This window comes from Panthera tigris, chromosome B2 (assembly GCF_018350195.1).
Source record: "Panthera tigris isolate Pti1 chromosome B2, P.tigris_Pti1_mat1.1, whole genome shotgun sequence".
Taxonomy (NCBI): Eukaryota; Metazoa; Chordata; class Mammalia; order Carnivora; family Felidae; genus Panthera; species Panthera tigris.
This window is the reverse complement of record NC_056664.1, coordinates 4,739,291-4,758,395: the sequence shown is the minus strand read 5'-3', so window position 1 is coordinate 4,758,395 and position 19,105 is coordinate 4,739,291. Positions and strand designations below refer to the sequence as shown.

At 44.9% G+C, this 19,105-nt stretch overlaps 1 protein-coding gene across 8 annotated transcripts in view; it reads right to left on the bottom strand.

Moving 5' to 3' along the window:
* The window catches only part of LOC102967256 (cytidine monophosphate-N-acetylneuraminic acid hydroxylase), a 334,461-nt gene that overhangs the window by 52,684 nt on the left and 262,672 nt on the right, over positions 1–19,105 (bottom strand). For 3 of the 8 annotated variants that reach the window (XM_042985584.1, XM_015540452.2, XM_042985583.1), the window contains 2 exons: positions 12,571–12,774; positions 9,094–9,185 (listed from right to left, as the gene is read on the bottom strand). In XM_042985584.1, the coding sequence (XP_042841518.1) occupies positions 9,094–9,185; positions 12,571–12,774 (296 nt within the window). Of the gene's footprint in view, positions 1–9,093; positions 9,186–10,026; positions 10,122–10,564; positions 10,639–12,570; positions 12,775–12,990; positions 13,459–19,105 lie in introns of those variants that run through there. The other 5 variants (XM_042985587.1, XM_015540459.2, XM_042985588.1 and 2 more) reach the window with 5 other exon arrangements.

Here is a 19,105-nt window from a genome sequence, read left to right as displayed (position 1 = left end):
GGATCACCCAGCGCTCATCACAAGTGCCCTCCTTAATCCCCATCACCTGTTTCACCCCTTCCTCCCACCCACCTCCCTTCTGGCAACCATCAGTTGGTTCTCTATAATTAAGTCTGTTTCTTGATTTGTTTCTCTCTTTCTCTCTTATTTCTTCCCCTTTGCTCATTTCTCTTGTTTCTTAAATGCCACATATGAGTAAAATCATATGGTATTTGTCTTTCTCTGGCTGACTTATTTTGCTTAGCATTATACTCTCTAGCTGCATCCACGGTGTTGTAAATGGAAAGACTTCATTCTCTTTATGCTAAATAATATTCATGTATGCAGATATATGCTACCTCTTCTTTATTCATTCATCAATCGGTGGACACTTGGGCTGCTTCCTTATTTGGCTACTGTCAATAATGCCGCTATAAACACAGGGGTGTATGTATCCCTTTGGATCAGTGTTTTTGTATTCTTTCGGTAGATACCCAGGAGTGTGACTGCTGGATCATAGAATACTTCTATTTTTAACTTTTTGTTTTTTTTTTTAATTTTTTTTCAACGTTTTTTTATTTATTTTTGGGACAGAGAGAGACAGAGCATGAACGGGGGAGGGGCAGAGAGAGAGGGGAGACACAGACTCGGAAACAGGCTCCAGGCTCCGAGCCATCAGCCCAGAGCCTGACGCGGGGCTCGAACTCACGGACCGTGAGATCGTGACCTGGCTGAAGTCGGACGCTTAACCGACTGCGCCACCCAGGCGCCCCTATTTTTAACTTTTTGAAGACCCTCCATACTGTTCTCCGGGGAGGCTGCACCAGTTTGTATTCCCACCAACAGTGCACAAGAGTTCCTTTTTCTCCACATCCTCTCCCACACCTGTTGCTTCTTGTATCTTTCACTTTAGCCTTTCTGACAGGTGTGCGATGATACCTTATTGCAGTTTTGATTTGCATTTCCCTGATGATAAGGGTTGATGAGCATCTTTTCATGTGTCTGTTGACCATTGTATGTCTTCTTTGGAGAAATGTCTGCTCATGTCTTCTGCCCATTTTTAATTGGATTATTTGTTTTTGGGGTGTTGAGTTATATGTATATATATACTATAAATTAAAAGCTTCTGCACAGGAAAGGAAATAATCAACAAAATTAAAAGGCAGCCTATGGAATGGGAGACGGTATTATATACTATATATGTATATATATATATGTATATGTATGTTATATATGTGTGTGTGTGTATATATATATATATATATATATATATATATATATATATACTAGCAACAAAATTAAAAGTATGTAGTATATAATACCGTCTCCCATTCCATAGGCTGCCTTTTAATTTTGTTGATTATTTCCTTTCCTGTGCAGAAGCTTTTAATTTTGATGTGGTCCCAATAGTTTATTTTTGCTTTTGTTTCTCTTGCCTCAGGAGACACATCTATTTGAAAAATGTTACTATAGCTGATGTCAAAAAGGCTACTGTCTGTGTTCTCTTCAAGGGTTTTTATGATTTTAGGTCTCACATGAAGGTCTTTAATCCATTTTAAATTTATTTTTGTGTCTGGTGTAAGTGGTCCAGTTTCATTCTTTTCCATGTTGCTGCCCGCTTTTCCCAACACCACCTGTTGAAGACACTGTCCTTTTCCCATTGGGTATTCTTTCCTGCCTTGTTGAAGATTAGTTGACCATCTAGTTGTGGGTTCGTTTCTGAATTTCCTCTTCTGTTCTATGGACATGCGTGTCTGTTTTTGTGCCCATAGTTTTATTTAAATGGCAAAAAGTAAATCTATGAACAGCCTAAATCCCAACAATGGAGAAATGGCTAAATAAATGAACATAAGTTAATATTTGATGTAAACATGCTTTCAAATTACGTATGTATAGAATCTGACATAAGATAACTAATCATAGTTATTAAATAATCATAGTATTAATAAAAGAACAATACACAAAATAATATACAGAATGATTACAATTCTTTATAAAAGCATGCCTAGGGGCACCTGGGTGGTTCAGTCGGTTGAGCAGCCGTATTCAGCTCAGGTCATGATCTCATAGTTCGTGAGTTCAAGCCCCACATTGGGCTCTGTGCTGACAGCTCGGAGCCTGGAGCCTGTTTTGGATTCTGTGTCTCCCTCTCTCTCTCTGTTCCTCCCCCTCTTGCACTCTGTCTCTCTCTCAAAAATAAATAAAGATTTAAAAAAAAAAAAAAGTATGCCTAAAGAGATTACTGGAAGATAGGACGATGAGATAGACGATCAACAGACCAAACACCTGAACAGCACTACAAACCTACGAGACCTAACAGACGTATACAGAACACCCCCGCCCAACTAAAACTCAACTACATGTGGAATATTCTCTAGGATAGACCACATGTTAGGCCATAAAACAACTTTCAATAAGTTTAAAAGGATCAAAGTCACACAGAGCATGTTCTCTGACTACAATGAAATGAAGGAAGAAAGGTGGGAAATTCCCAAATATGTAGAAATCAAACAACAAACTTATAAATGGTTTAAGGAAGAAATCACAAGAAAAATTAGAAAATACTTTGAGATAAATAAAAACAAAAACATAACGCACCAAAAACATAACGTAGCTAAAACAGTACATAAAAGGAAATTTATACCTGTCCAAGCGTATAGTAAAAAACGAGAAAGACCTTTTACCTTAAAAAACTAAAAAAAGAAGAACAAACTAAACCCAAAGCAAGCAGAAGGAAGGCAATAATAAAAAAAATTAGAGCCAAAACAAGTGAAATTGAAAAGAGGAAACCAAGAGAAAAATCAATGAAAACAAAAGTTAGCTCTTTAAAATAATTAACAAAATTTACAAACCTTTAGCTAGACTGACCAAGAAAGAAGAGAGAAGACTCAAATTACTAAAACCAGGCATGAAAAAGGAGACTGATCTTACAGAAATAAAACAAAAAGGAAGACTATGAACATTTTATATCAACAAATTAGATAACCCAGATAAAATGGAGAAATTTTCAGAAAGACACAAATAACAAAACCAGGTCAGGAAAAAATAAAATATCTAAGGAGACTCATAACAAACAACAAAATTGGGTCAGTAATCAAAAAAATTCCCACAAAGATCAGCTCAGGCCCAGATGGCCTCCTTGGTGAATTTGACCAAATGTCTAAGAAGCGGCAACACCAATAATTCACAAACTCTTCCAATAAAGAGAAGGGAACACTTCCCAGCTCATCCTATGAGAGAAATATTACCCTGATACCAAAACCAAAGATATCACACACACACACACACACACACACACACAAAATACAGACCAATATTCCTCATGAATATAGACTTGAAAATCCTTAAAAATATATTAGCAAATCCAATTTAGTAACATAAAAAAGAATTAAAACCATGACCAAGTGGGGTTTATGTTAGGCTGGTTCAATATTCAAAAGATGTAAGGCTGGTTTAATATTTGAAAATCAATCAGTATAATACACTACATTAATAGAACATAGGGGGAAAACCATATGATCTTCTCAATGAATTAAGCGTTTACCTCTCAGTTTTGGCTCTGGTCACGATCTCACTGTTTCATGAGTTTGAGTCCTGCATCAGGCTCTGCACTGATGGTGAGGAGCCTGCCTGGGATTCTCTCTCTCTCTCTCTCTCTCTCTCTCGCTCTCGCTCTCGCTCTCGCTCTTGCTCTCTCTGCCCTTCCGCTGCTCACGCTGTCTCTGTCTCTCTCAAAATATATAAATAAACTTTAAACAAAATTAAAAATTTTGTGTTTCAGGGGCGCCCAGGTGGCTCAGTCAGTTGAGCATCTGACTCTTGATTTTGGCTCAGGTCATGATCCCAGGGTTGTGGGATCAAGTCCCGTGTCGGGTTCCACATTGAGCATGGAGATTCTCTCTCTTTCTCTCTCTCTCTCTCTCTCCCCCTCTGTCCCTCTCCCCTGCTCACTCTCTCTGTCTCAAAACAAAAATATATTATATACATATGGCAAAAAATAATTGCAAATCATTTATCTGATAAGAGACTTGTACCTCTAATACACAAAGCATCCTAATATCTTAATAATCAAAGGACAAAAACCCAATTTACAAATGGGCAACAGATCTGAATAGATTCCTCCAAAGAAGATTTAAATATAAATAATATAAATATAAAATGGCCAATGAACACATAACAAGATGCTCAGCATCATTAGTTATCAGGGAAATGCAAATCGAAATCACAATGAAATACCATTTCATACCCACTAGGATGGCTATAATAAAAAATATGGACAATGGCAAGTATTGGCGAGGATGTGGAGAAATCAAAGTCCTCCTATGTCACTGGCGGGAACGCAGAACGGCACGGCGCTTTGGAAAACAGTTCAGCATTTTCTCAAAAAGTCAAACACAGAGTTAGCATAGGACCCAGCCATTGTTTTCCAAAGCATAAACGAGAGAACTGAAAACATGTCCACACAAAGATGTGTACAGCAATGTTCAGAGCAGCATCCTTCATCATGGCCAAAAGTGGGAACAACCCAAATCTATCAAGCAGGAATGCATACATAGGACGTATGTCACTACTGCCCTGGTAGCCCTGGGCCCAAGAGTGGGCTCAGTCAACACTCTTTCCATTCTCGCACAGTCTCGTCCCTTTGAGCAAAGGCTGAACCCGCCTGGGGCTCGCTGCCTCCAGTCCTCCACTACCCTGCCGGCCGCCGGGCAGCGAACATCAGCCCTCATGTTAATTCCTAGATCATCGTTCTGTTTTCCAGTGGACCCAACTTCCCGCTGCTGGGAAATCCCTCCTCCCTGCTCCTGTGGTCCCCGGCTGCGGGACACGTGCAGATTACCCCAGATATACGTGTACAGATAAATCATTAGGCCCCGTGTACCGAGGGAATCTAACAGATGTTCACCCTGAAAATCCTTACAACAACCCGGGAAAGCAGCTACCACTGATACCATCTCCATTTGAGGGAACTAAAGCACAAGAGATGGAAAATACGCCCAAAGTCACTTAATTGTGTGTTTGCGCGTCAGGATCTGAACCCAGGCTGTCAGGCCCCACTGCCTCCACCCTTAACCATTTTGCTATCCTGTCTCTCCACAGGTCTTGTCCAAAAGAGTTAGAGGTTTGGAATAAGACCCTAAGCGGCTCTAGATTTGTGGGTTACGGACTCACGAGGGGCAACGGTCTACCGGTCTTTCACTTAGGCAAACGCTTTATTAGGCGCAAACTTTTGTTTATCAGTTTTCTGCCAAATTCACCTCACCGTATTTGTACAGCACTTGTAACCAGTTCCTGATAACAGCGATCTGCAGGCCTCCTGGGCCAGGTCAACACACGAGTGGGGAGTTTACTGGCAAAAGAAGTTAGGGGTGCAGACGTCCCTTCGAGGGGCACGGGAGGAAACATTTCCAGTCAAAGCAATCAGCAACTCTGCCCAGAACAACATCCTGTCCGGTTGGCGGTGAATGGAAAGAAGTACGTACCCTAGTCAGTGACCCCTCTGCTCGTGGGGGAACCTGGCCATATAGGTCAGACTCTTTCAAAAGTGATTTGGAGTTGGTCTCGTTAAGACACATGAGCAAGAGTGGCCCCGATATTCTATGTTATCTGCTAGGGTCACAGTCATCTGAGCCTAAAAAGGATATAGAGGTAGCATACTCAAAGCCCCCAGTCTGGAGGCACATGTGGGAAGCCCCCCAGCTCAGCTCCCTCCACAGGTAACCAGTGGTAAGTCAGCCCCCACCCATACTGCCGGCATGCGCTTAGGTACATGGTCCTTTTTCATAATTGGGTCCTACTATATGTAATGTTGATGACCTTTACTCAGCTTTATAAAAAAATATTTAAAAATTTTTTAATTTTAAAAAATTAAATCTTTTTATTTTAAAAAATTAAAAAAATTTTTAATTTCAAAAAATTTAAAAGAATTTTAATTTCAAGAAATTAAATTTTTTTTTTAATTGAGAGAGAGACAGAGACAGACTCCCAAGCAAGCTCCACCCTCAGTGTCGAGCCTGACGCAGGGCTCGATCCCACATGATCCCTGGGATCACCACCTGAGCTGAAACTGAATCAGACACTCAATTGACTGAGCCACCCACGCACCCCCTATTTTGCTTTATAATCAGTACTATTCTTTCAGTTTTTCACTCGTATCACTCTTAGATATACTAGAATTGTTGCTAATGTTTAAGTTGTTTCCAATTTTTTTTGTAAGTACTGTAAATGAACATTCTTATAGCCATAGCTTTCAACACATCAGTGATTAAGATACACATTACACATCAGTGTATCTGAGGATACAGCCTTGGGTGTGAAATCGCTGGGTCAAAGGTGTTCACATTCTTAAGTGTGAGAGGAAGCTGTCTGGAGAGTTTTGAGCAGGGGAGCGAAGTGAATCGACCTGGATATTTACGACATCAGGCTGGGTGCTGTAAGCAGAATGGACAGACAGCAGAAGGCAAGCAAGGAAGCAGAGCGGCCGCCCACACGGCAGAGGGCACAGACTTGCGCTCAGAGGGACACGGTGTACAGAGGTTCTGAGATGCTCTGGCATAGAAGCAACCGATTAACGGTCTGGATGTGGGAGTTTACGGAAACAGGAAAGTCAAGAGCGACTTCCAGGCTTTGTTCAACTGGGCTGGTGTGGCGTTATTTACGGAGATGGGGAAGGCTGTGCGGGAGGCGGGCATGGAGAGTGCTATCCTGGCTGTGCTGGCTTGGGATCCCGACCTCAGGTCCGTGTGGAAATACGGATGGGCAGGTGGCCAGCTCAGGGAGGAGCTCAAATCTGGAGGGAACGATCTTGGACTCATCCGAGTAAAGACGGGGTTAGATGGGATCCCTTAGGGGAAGCTTATAGGTAGGGAGATGTAAGCCCAGTCCCAGGGCGTTCCAACATTCAAAAGTCTGGCCGGGGATGAGTCAGCAGAGAAGCCTGAGAAAAGTAGTTAGTGTGGTCGGAATAAAAATCAGGAGAGTGTTTTGATTTTTGTTTTTGTTTAAGCCTTGAAGACATTTTATAGTGGTGACAGGTGTCTGGGTTCAGAATAGGCTCTTTAACGATTTCAATGCATGCTATCCCCTCTTAAGCAACAGAATTTTAGTTTTTATTTGTTTGTTTGTTTGATGTGGTACTTTCTTCTATGTTTGATTTCTCGGTTTTCTTGGCAGATATTCTTGGGTCCTCCAGTATTTCTTCAAAATGCCCCCTTTCTGGGTGGTTTCCTCAGAGGCCCCCTTGGAAGCCTCTTCTGACTCCTCCTCCTCCTCCTTAAGGGATAGTACAGCAGATGAGACTTGGAAGGTTGTAGAACTAAGGATTCTAGGTGGGAGCTGACAACCTGGACAAGGACAGGACAGCACTATGGCCTCCAAACATGTCCACATTCTAATGCCCAGGAACGATGGGTAAATTAGGTTTTCTATGGCAAAAGGGAATTAAAGTTGCCAACAAAATTAAGGTTGCTAATCAGCTGACCCTAAACTAGGGAGAATATCCTGAATTATCTGGGTGTGCCCAATATATCCCAAGGATCCTAAAACCTGTAAGCAGGAGGCAGAAGAGTCAGAGGGAGATGTGACTATAGAAATAAGCCAGGGGCGCCTGGGTGGCTCATTCGTTTAAGCGTCCGACTTCAGCTCAGGTCACAATCTCGCGGTCCATAAGTTCGAGCCCCGCGTCAGGCTCTGGGCTGATGGCTCAGAGCCTGGAGCCTGCTTCCAATTCTGTGTCTCCCTCTCTCTCTGCCCCTCCCCCGTTCATGCTCTGTCTCTCTCTGTCCCCAAAATAAATAAACGTTAAAAAAAAAATTAAAAAAAAAAAATTAAAAAAAAAAAAAAAAAAAAGAAACAAGCCACAGAGATGCAAGGCTCTGATGACGGACAAAGAGGGCCTCTAGAAGCTAGAAAAGGCAAGGACATGGATCCTTCCCCAGAGCTTCCAGAAAGGGACACAGCTCTGCTGACACTATAGTGTTAGCCGCTGAGACGTGTGCTGCCCCTGTGACCCACAGAGCTGTAAGGTAGCACATAGGAAAGAATGCAGAAACCGCTGCTCCCCAGATAGGAGGGAAAGGACTGTGCCACCGGGCTATATGCCGCTGGCTTTGGGTACCGTGACAACAAAAGGGACCAGTGAATTGAGCAACATGGAAGGGGCTGGTGACCTAGATAGGAGCCGTGTCCATGCCGTGGTGGGGCCGCAGCTCCACCACAGTGGGAAGGGGAGGGGCAGACAGCAAGTGTGGACACCCGCTTCAAGGGGGTTCCTTGTTTTAGGGTTCAGAGGAATGGGGGCATAATTTAAGCAGGCGATGAAGGTCTAGGAAGGGTCTGTATGAACACCAGACTGCGTGTGTGTCTGTGCGTGTGTGTGTGAGCATGCACACATGGGGAGCTAACAGGTGCCAGACTCTGTGTGTGTGTGTGTGTGTGTGTGTGTGCGTGTGCGTGTGCATGTGTGAGCATGCGCGCACGGGGGGCTAACAGGCAAGGCCAAAACTGATGACACAGGAGAGAGCATGAAGCTTTCTGTGATCTCCCCACCCGATCACAACTATACGTTATTCCCGCAGCAGTCATTCTGAAACAGCCTATCTAACATGTAACGTTTCTACTGTTAAAACCCAGCGTTAGTAAGTTAGAACAGAAACGCATTTATGAGTCCACTGAAGCCCTTGTGACTCATATTTAGACAAGCCCTTCTGCTCCAGAAGGGGAAGCAGAAAGTAGAAGGGGGGTGTACTGAGAGTCGCACACACTGCAGCCTCTTATCGGTGCCAGAAAGGGCTGTGGGGTTTGAAGTACTTTCTTTCCCAGCCCAAAAGGTGAGGTTTCATCATCATCGTTCGGAGTGTCATGTGCACGAACATCTATCTTGCGTATCTTCACAAACACGGCCTCCAAAAGACCTGTCATAGCCCCCCACCCCCGACCCTAGCTGGTCACAGTCTTGTCCTAGGCACCACCTCGTGGAAATGTCCTCTCGTTGGACCTGGCGCTCTCTCACCCGTCTCACCAAAGCTTCAAGTGAGAGTAGAGACACAAGCTGACAAAAAAGGACGCCAGTAACGATCACAGCAGAATATATTTCTCATCACTGATGGCATTTACCTAGTTCGTCTTGACAGAAGCTGCCTGGGGGATTGACGTATTTCATGGTGCTCACATCCAACCTCCAGTTGTGCTTTGTGCATCTGACAGACCTACGTGGAAAAGACACTGTACTTAGGTTTGCGAAATGGTGAAATTAAAATTAATCTCACTAAGTTTAAGTGCATTGCTTGGCGATCAAATTAAATGAGGGGCTTGAGCGCCAACTATATAAAAGGAAAATCACTAATAGATGAATACTCAGTACCCAAGGAAATATGTAACCATCCTCAGTAGGTGATTTTAAAAAAATGAAGCTAAAAAAAATAAATGAATAAATGAATAGTGACGTTACGTTCCATGTCCTAAGACGACACGTGTCTAGACAGATCAACAGAACCAAGAGAATAAAGTGGTCTTCAGGGATGGTTCGCTGGAGAAGATCCAAATGGGAGCCAACACAAGGAAAGAACGTACTGCTAAATATATGTTTTTGGGGCCCCTGGCTGGCTCAGTCAGTAAAGCATGTGACTCTTGATCTCAGGGTCTTAAGTTCAAGCCCCATGTTGGGCGTACAGCCTACTTAAAATAAATATATGTTTCTGATCGACAACACTCGACCTCTGCCACAGTGTACCAAACCAAACTTCAGCTAAAGTGTTCATGTTTCGAAGAGGAAGGATTTCCTTATAGCTCAAAATTTCAGGGCCTGGTTGCCAGAGAGAACAATGCCCCCAGTTAATACGAATATCAGATAAATAGAGAACATTTAAAAAATGTATCTACATCTCACACAGTATTTGAGATATGCTGAGAATCTTTTGTTGATCTGTAATTCAAATTTAACTAAGATTTCTGTACTTTCATTTGCTCACTTTGGTAGCCCTACTCCCGAAGGAGAATCAGACTGTAACAAAAACAGGATGTGTACTGATTTTTTCTTTCCATTCTTACCGGAGCGTTGAAAGGCGTGTGGGGGTTGGGGATGGGACACAAACAGTTCAACTTTTTCTTCTTTATTTTGCTAGTGTTTGCAGCGAAGTCTTTTCCTTGGACAGTTAAAGAATTTAAAAACAAAACCAAGTATGTCTCAGACCAGAAACATGAGAGGTTGTAAACTAAAAATGTGTTTTATGAGTTTTTTTACATTTTTTAATGTTTATTTATTTTTGAGAGAGAGAGAGAGAGAGAGAGAGAGAGAGAGAGAGAATGAGTGGGGGAGGGGCAGAGAGAGAGGGAGACACAGAATCCGAAGCAGGCTCCAGGCTCCGAGCTGTCAGCACAGAGCCCGATGCGGGGCCCGAACCCACGAACCGTGAGAACATGACTTGAGCCGAAGTCAGACACTCAACCGACTGAGCCACCTGGGGGCCCCTAAAAATACGTTTTTGACATATAAGGGAACTCTGCTGATTTTTTTTTTCAAGCTTCGTTATATCTAGACTTTTAAAATATTCTTTTCTACGAAGAAGGCATAAAGCATGCTCCACACTTTGGTTTACAGAGGACTCTTTTGTGCCATCTCCTTTAATCATCAGCAAGTAGCCAACAACAGCTCTCTGAAAACTAAGAGAAAACGTTCCAAATTAGCTCCTCAGCATCCTGGGCCATCGGAGAAGGAACATAAATCCTCACGCGGAGGTGGGCGGGCAGAAGGCAACAACAGCTTCACATGCAGGAGAGATTGTGAGAAACCGTTGGACTTGAGATCCGAGAAGCACAGCTTCAAGGAGTTGCTGACCTGGGTTGTGGCTGAAGAAGAGAAAATGGCTGCAGTGGGGAGGGGAGGAGAGGCAGGTCATCGTTCTTGACCGGATCCTGGACGAAAGAGAGTCTTCGGGGGGAATGGCTGGAGGAGAACCTGAACGGGGCGGCCAGATGGGGAGAGGAGGGTGAGGGAGGGCAGTGCAGAAGTTACTCCGGGGATTCGGTTTCAGCAAAGAAATGCTCGGGGAGCTGTGTCTGGGAGTAACGGTGAGAGATTCTGGCTCCCCGTGTGGAGGAGACCCGTCGACAGGACAGGGGCGGAACTGGGAGGGGAGAACGGAGGCCCAGACGGGCTAAGAAACTGGTCCAGGTCACTGAGCTGCTAAGCGGTGGGGCTTCTGAATCGGGCCACGGGAAAGACCGTGCCCTCAACCACCAAGCCGCAACACTTCCTTAAACGACTGGTTAGGTGGGCACCGAGTGAAAGGGATCAGCAGAGACCCGAAGAGAAGACAAGCAAGTCTCCGAACCATCAGAGGACCCGGACAGCCGTGAGCGCTGTCAAAAGTCCACTCGGGACAGGACCACCCCTGTCTCAGGGCCTCCTAACTGCACCCCGTGGGCAAAGGGCAGGGAGTCAAGATTGGGCTGTCAGCAAATTATCAAGAGGTTCTCCAGGGCACAGCTGTCCGTGAAAGTACGTTCCGTGCAGTACTCGGACGTGTTTGTACTAAAAATGTACCCGTTGTCTATCTGCAAGGCAAATTTAAGAGGGTGCCCTGTATTTTAATTTTCCCAAGCTGGCGACTTTATCGGAGGAGCCCATCAAGCCACAGGTCCGACGGTGGTCTTTCTAAGATGTAAAAGTCTAATAGTATGTAGGCTGGGCCCTGAAACTAACCGTTCACAAGCAAATGCATCTGCAAGCGCGAGAACATCCCAGCCCCACCCCTGGCGGTGGTCTTGCGCCCGGTCACCGAGGGAGCTTCTCAACAGCCGCCCAGCTCGCTCTGAGCACGCTGGTCACAAATGACCTGATAAAGAGGACTGACAGCACGGTGGAAGCAGAACGCCCACTATGGGAAAACCACACAGGGCAGGTTGGGCTGGAGCAGAGCTTGAAGGCGGGTCTCTCTCTCAGGCACTGCTGGAGCCGAGAAGCTGGCTGATAACACTTTGCCCCCGCTCAGAACTCCCCCTGGCTCCACCAGGCACGGGCTGTTAGCTCTCCGGCAGCCACAGGAGACAAAACAAAACCACCCTCTTCTGGCACCGCTCCCGTGCCTGGGAGGCGCAAGTTCAAGGTGAAGCTTTCATCGCAGGGCCGGGAACACCAGCGTGAGTTCTTCTGGGAAGGGCCCAGAAGAGTCACAGTTCCAGGCAGGGAGAGTTGGGACGCCGTCTTTTTTGTTTATTAGTTACAACGAGCCTGGCCGGGAGAGAAGGGGGATTCTGTCCGCTCTCAGGCGGGGTCTGGAAAAGCCCACCGACCAACACACACACTTCCAGGCAAACACGCGCCCAAACACTCCCTCGCACAAGGACTGGAAGCTGTTACCAAGCCAGAGAGGAGTCGGAGAGTTCCCCTGAGAGAGAGGAAACCTAAGTAGAGATCATAAACTCTCGAGATCGGAGAGAGGGCCTAAGTGAGCACACGTGAAGATTATGAACTTGCTCGGGGACGTAATCTGCTGACGGAGTTGTTCAAAATTTCTCAGTGAGCACACCCCTCCCTGCCCAAGTCTCACCGGGAGGGGGGCCGCCCGTGAGAAGGCAAAGAACCCTCGGTACCTTCCGTCTAAATCCTCGATGTCTTTTATGAACAGGCCTCCTTGATGCTTGCACATGTTCTTGCACGCCCTCACGCGATTCTTACTCTTGTACAGGATGAAATCTTTGCCGGTCTTCTTATTTCTCAAGAAATTGATTCCTTCCTTCAGGTCAGCAGCTTCTCCGGGTGACAGACACAACAAGACCTCCGTTGTCTGTTCAATGCTACGAAAAGGCAGACGTTTGGGGGAGGAAAGGTTACTAACGTTAAGACTTAGGAGAGAATCTTTTGAAACTCGCGGCTCAAAGCCTCTTCTCACCGCGACAGGCTCAGGCCCCTCCCTCGCAGGACCCAGGCTTGGCCGCTCCCCTGGAAATGCACGCTCTGCTTGCTCAGTGTTGGTCTCGGGTTCCCCCCGAACCAATGCCCCTGTCACTTGCCTGCCCATGGTCCGCAGCTGCCTCTCCCTGGGAATTCTGAAAGGACGGCGGTGGCTCGTTCAGCTTCGGTGGCTCGTTTGCTCCCACAAAGTATGAGACAGAGGATGCATATGCACGCGGCTCACTACTGATTCCGTTGCACCACTTCCTCTGCCGTTTTGCTTCAGACGCAGGATCCTATTGGGCTCCAGGCGCCCACCCTGCCCGCTCCCACCTGCACACTTCTGCGTTTAGATCTGATCCTTTGGCTCACAAGCACGGTTCAACTTTCACCACTAGTCATGTTTACCACCCTCCAGGCTCAAATATAACTCAGTCGTCCTACCCCAGCCTGGGTCAAGCCTCCAAAGCCACCCCCGGGACCAGCCTACACGTGCTAATGCGCACTACCATTCTGCAGAACATGAGAACCTTACACCCGGCACAGTGCCCCGTTTGTTTACATATGGACGCTTTTCCAAACATTCTCCCTCCCCGTCGCCGAGCAGACGGCCTGTCACGCGGTGTATCTCTACCAGCTAGCTACTTTGTGAGTTAACTTTCCCACAGAACCTCCGTCTGAATAATTTGTACGAATATATATATATAAAAATAACACTCCAGCAGCAAAGGAAACAGTTGATCTTGTGTATTATTTTAAGGAAACCACAGAGGTTACACTTTCTAGACCTCAGTTGCTGAAGAAACAGTCTTTATGATGCAACTCTGAAGCCTAACAGGTTACAATTTTTGCCAAGAGACGTTTCAAGAGATCTTTTGGCACACATTGCATGGATCTGCCCGGGATGCGATCTGGGTGCATGTCGCTTAACTTTACATCCCCTTCCAAAGCCAACGTGGTCAAAATTCTCTCCATGTGTTGACTTAGAATGGGTGTAGCTCAACTACATTCGTGGCATTTTCACTTTCAGTTTAGAAGTCCTGAAAATTTCTTAAAATGGGAAATAAAAATCATTTTATTTTTTTAAACATGAAATTTATTGTCAAATTGGTTTCTATACAACACCCAGTGCTCATCCCAACAGGTGCCCTCCTCAATACCCATCACCCACCCTCCCCCCATCAACCCTCAGTTTGCTCTCAGTTTTTAAGAGCCAAAAATCATTTAAAATTTTTTTTTAACGTTTATTTATTTTTGAGACAGAGAGAGACAGAGCATGAATGGGGGAGGGTCAGAGAGAGAGGAAGACACAGAATCTGAAACAGGCTCCAGGCTCTGAGCTGTCAGCACAGAGCCCGACGCGGGGCTCGAACTCACATACCGCGAGATCGTGACCTGAGCCGGTCGGACACTTAACCGACTGAGCCACCCAGGCGACCCCAAAAATCATTTTAAAAATCACACCAAGATAGTGACAAGAAAGGAAATCTACTTCAAGTCTGAGCTGACGAGGCAGAGCTCCGTAATTGAGTCTAATCCAGTATAATTCTCTTCTTCCAAGAAGGTTCCGGCCGTCACTTCTGTCCCAAATGGCTAGTAAGTCTGTGCGCAACAGATTTCAATATTTCCCAAACTGTTTTTTAAATGTATTTGATAGGATGGAATCCATTCTATGCCTCATGCATTTCTTTCAACTTTGTTCTTAGGAGTCCCAATATGACACTAAGCCCAGTAAACACGGCCACAGTTCCCAGAATAATTGGCCTAAAAGTAAAAAAAGAAAAAAAAAGAGAGAGAACCCCTCGAAATCTGTTGTTTTACTTCATTGAATGACTCACTTAGCCAAAGTTCTGTGTTGGATTCGAAGGCTTTCCGTGCACCGTGTAAAGCAGGCTGAACCAGCTATGTCTGTGTTTATCAGTTCTGTGCGAGGTCACGGTGGCACAGAAGGCAAAAGAAAACACGTGATGGTCGAGGGTTGGAGGTGGTGGCAGACGCACGTCCGGAGCTCACCTCCTCCTGTGGACACAACAAATCCGCACCTGTATATGGAAGAATTCCCTCCGAAGGGGGCCTGGGGACTGGGAGGACACAGCCTCCATCGGCACTGAGATGAGGCAAAAGAGGCGGAGATCTGGGGTGGCTCAGGTTTGGGAGTTTCCCTGAGGAGTAAGAGATTCAAGCTCCAGATTGGCACTGTCCCGATCCTGCACAGGAGACATGAGCCCCCTGAACGCCTGGCTTTAAACGCTCACGGGCAATACATCCAGGACAACGACAAAACTGTAGGGAGGGGAACACTCTGAAAGGGCTCACATCCGATTTAAAAGTGCACGTGCCACAGGTGAAGGACACCCGCTTAGTAACCTTGGAGCACCTGCCAGAGACGCGGGAGGCAGCTGGGCCTCTCGCTGGGGACCGACACACACAGACGGCGGCAGTTTTTGCCCTCGTTCTGCCATGCTGACCCCACCCCTGGCGGGTTCTGTTCTGCAATCCTCCCTCTGGGCTGGTGACACCGTGCTGAGGGGACCACGCGGCCCTGCACCTTGGCAGACCTCGAGCCAACAGTACAACAGCACCACCCACCAGCACACCCACAGCAACCCTCCCTGGGCCTGGCAGTCCGCTGGGCTGGAAACCAGCCCTTCCCACCAGCCGCGGTCCTGGCCAGGTTCACGGCCAGCCACAGGCACACCCAGACAAGTCACGACCCTCCAACAACAGGGGAGCGTGAGTAGCCCATCTGGGGTGCCACTAAAGCCCCGGTCTCCGCTGTCAGGGGACACTGCACGCATGGGCCCCACAGGACATCGCCTACTTAAAGCCGTGCCCGCAAAAGTGGGAGCCAAAGCTGGACTACCTCATACGTAGAGACCAACAGAGAGAGTTAGGCAAAATGAGGAGACAGAGGATTGTGCTCCCAACAAAAGAGTAAGACAAAACTTCTGAGTAAGAACTAAACAAAATGGAGATAGACAATCTATCCAACAAAGAATTCAAAGTAATGGTCATAAATGTGCTTACAAAACTTGGGAGAAGAATGGGCGAACACAGCGAGAACCTCAACCTAAAAAAAAAGGAATATAAGAAACTAAAAATAGACGGCTACATACATGGGTTACCATACACAAACCTCATGGTAACCACAAACCAAAAACCTAAAAATAGATACACGAAAGGTAGTAAGAGAGGAATCCAAGTATAACACTAAATAAAGTCATCAAATCACATGGGAAGGGAGCAAGAGAAGGAGAAATACAGAAGAACTACAAAACAGCCAGAAAACAATGAACAAAATGGCAACAAATACATACCTATTGATACTTAAATGTAAATGGATTAAATGCCCCAGTCAAAATACAGAGTGTGGCTGAACGGATTAAAAAAACAAGACCATCCTGGGGCTCCTGGGTGGCTCAGTTGGCTGAGCCTCCGACTCTTGGTTTCTGCTCAGGTCATGATCCCAGGGTCATGGGATCAAGCTCCACGTTGTTGCTATAAGATTCTCTCTCTGTCTCTCTGTCTCTCTCTGTCTCTCTCTCTCTCTCTCTCTCTCTGCCTCTCTCCCCTATGCGCTCTCTCTCTCTCTCTCAAAAAAAACAAACAAAAAACCCCCACCTATATGCTGCCTACAAAAGGTTCATTTCAGATTTTAGACACACAAAGACTGAAAGTAAAAGCATAGAAAAAAGATATTCCATGAAAATGAGAAAGAAAAGTAGGGGTGGCCATATTTATATAAGACATAATAGACTATTTTTGAAAGTCATAACTCATTTATTGAATGAACAGTATATGCAAGAATACCAATAAAAGGAAACTACAAACTTCAATTTTGAAAATAAAGCCAGTAAGCCAGGAACAAAATATATGTGACAGGAATATTTGATTTCGACCCATAATGCATTCCTTATCTTTACAATTAACCTAATTGTCCGTTAGAACAAAACTGCCTGTCTTGGTCTAACCTTTAGTGCTTTTCAAAAAAGCAACAGCATTTTAGAACACTTTTCTTTTCCTTTGAGATATTTAAGATTCACACATCTGTTCAAGCACATAGACTCTGATTCCACAGTAGGTCTACATATTTTGTTATTCTCTTACTATTTTGAGTAGCACGTACTCCTGAGAAAGTACTATCTGAAATTTTAAAATTGCTGATCTTTGAAATAAGATGTATTTCAGTTGTGGATTTTTAATACATTGAGATGAAAGTAAAATTCACCCCCCCCCCCCGCCCTGCCCTCAGGAACAAAGAGCTCTTATTGAAGTACAGAAACTCAAGTCTACCTTTCTACTCCAAAGAACATTTCTTTCTTTTTTGAATTTAAATTTTAGTTAGTTAACATACAGTGCAATATCAGTTTCAGGAGTAGACTTCAGTGGTTCATCACTTACATACAACACCCAGTGCTCATTCCAACAAGTGCCCTCCTTAGTACCCATCACCCACCCACCTCCCTCCATCATCCCTCAGTTTGTTCTCCATTGTTAGAGTCTCTTGTGGTTTGTTCCCCTCTCTCCTCTTCCCCCCACTTCCCATATGTTCATCTGTTTTGTTTCTTAAATTCCACATATGAGTGAAGAAATCATATGGTATTCGTCTTTCTCTGACTGACTTATTTCACTTAGCATGGTACATTCTAGCTCCAACCATGCCATTGCAAATGGCAAGATTTCATTCTTTTTCATTGCCGAGTAATATTTCAGTGTGTGTGTGTATGTATGGAGATATGTGTGTGTGTATCTGTATCTATATCTTCTTTGTCCATTTATCAGTCGATGGATATTTGGGTTCTCTCCATAGGTGAGCTATTGTTGATAGCACTGCTATAAACATTGGGGAGCATGTACCCGCTTTGAATCTGCATTTCTGTATCCTTTAGGTAAATACCTAGTAGTGCAATTGCTGGATTGTAGGGTAATTCCATTTTTAGTTTTTGACGAACCTCCATACTGTTCTCCAGTTTGCATCCCCACCAAGAGTGCAAGAGGGTTCCCATTTAAAGAACATTTCTTACGAACGTTTCCAGAAAGGCAATAAATGCTCCAGAACAACCTTTGATATATGCTTGCAAAGATAACACTGTTTAATATCAATAATGAAAATGAAGCAAAATGAGAAGAAGGGGAAAGGAAAGAAAAAAAAAGATGCTTCAAAATTTGAAGCTAAAATATGCATAAAAGATAGTCATGGCAGTATTTTTTTGAAATGATGTACATGTCGTATACTTAGCAATGTCATGCTTGTTAAAACTGTAGTTAAGGAGGGGCGCCTAGGTGGCTTGGTCGGTTAAGCGTCCGACTGCGGCTCAGGTCATGATCTCACGGTCCGTGAGTTCGAGCCCCGCGTCGGGCTCTGTGCTGACTGCTCAGAGCCTGGAGCCTGTTTCGGATTCTGTGTCTCCCTCTCTCTCTGCCCCTCCCCTGTTCACGCTCTGTCTCTCTCTGTCTCAAAAATAAAAACGTTAAAAACAAAACAAAACAAAACAAAACTATAGTTAAGGACTTAACAGATGAGCGGGAAATCCACTTCTGAGGTCCATTTTTCTGCATATTCCTAGCACAATGTAATTTCTACCCAGAAGATGAGGACGCTACTTGGGAACATAAGTACTGTCCAATTTTGGCATTGCGAGGTGCTTTTTACCCCTCATGTGACAAAAACATGGATGGAGGATCAAAATGTTGGAGGTTTATAACCAAAGGTGATTTTTCATGTGATTTCAATCTACATTTCAACTTTTAATAAAAGACGGTTCAGCCAATCACACCGCAGCAAGAAAGAAAGGTAGCCAGCCACTCGCTCTAGCCAACCAAAAGGTCAGGTGTTATTCGGGTTGCTAGTGGAAGAGAAAGGGTTGAAGACACCCACACGAAGTTCTACACGTGATTACAGAGCAAATCCATCGACAGCTATAGTATTTGAAGTCCGTGGTATGATTATTGACTGGCCATTATTACCCCTGGCACCTTCCATTCTTCCTAAGAACGTCATTAGAGTAGTTGTCCAAAACTGAAGGTGCTCTCCTGGCCCATGAGTAAGTACCTATGTCACACCATGTGAACATGATAGGACACAGTGATTCAAAGATTTAAAACAACAGGTTTCAAGCTGGTGTAAGGAAATAAAGTTCAGATCCTTTGGGAAAAGTCACACGGCATGGTAAATGAACATCTAGATCTGTCATTGCACTTCAAGTCATGGTGAATTTTGCAAACTCGTCACAC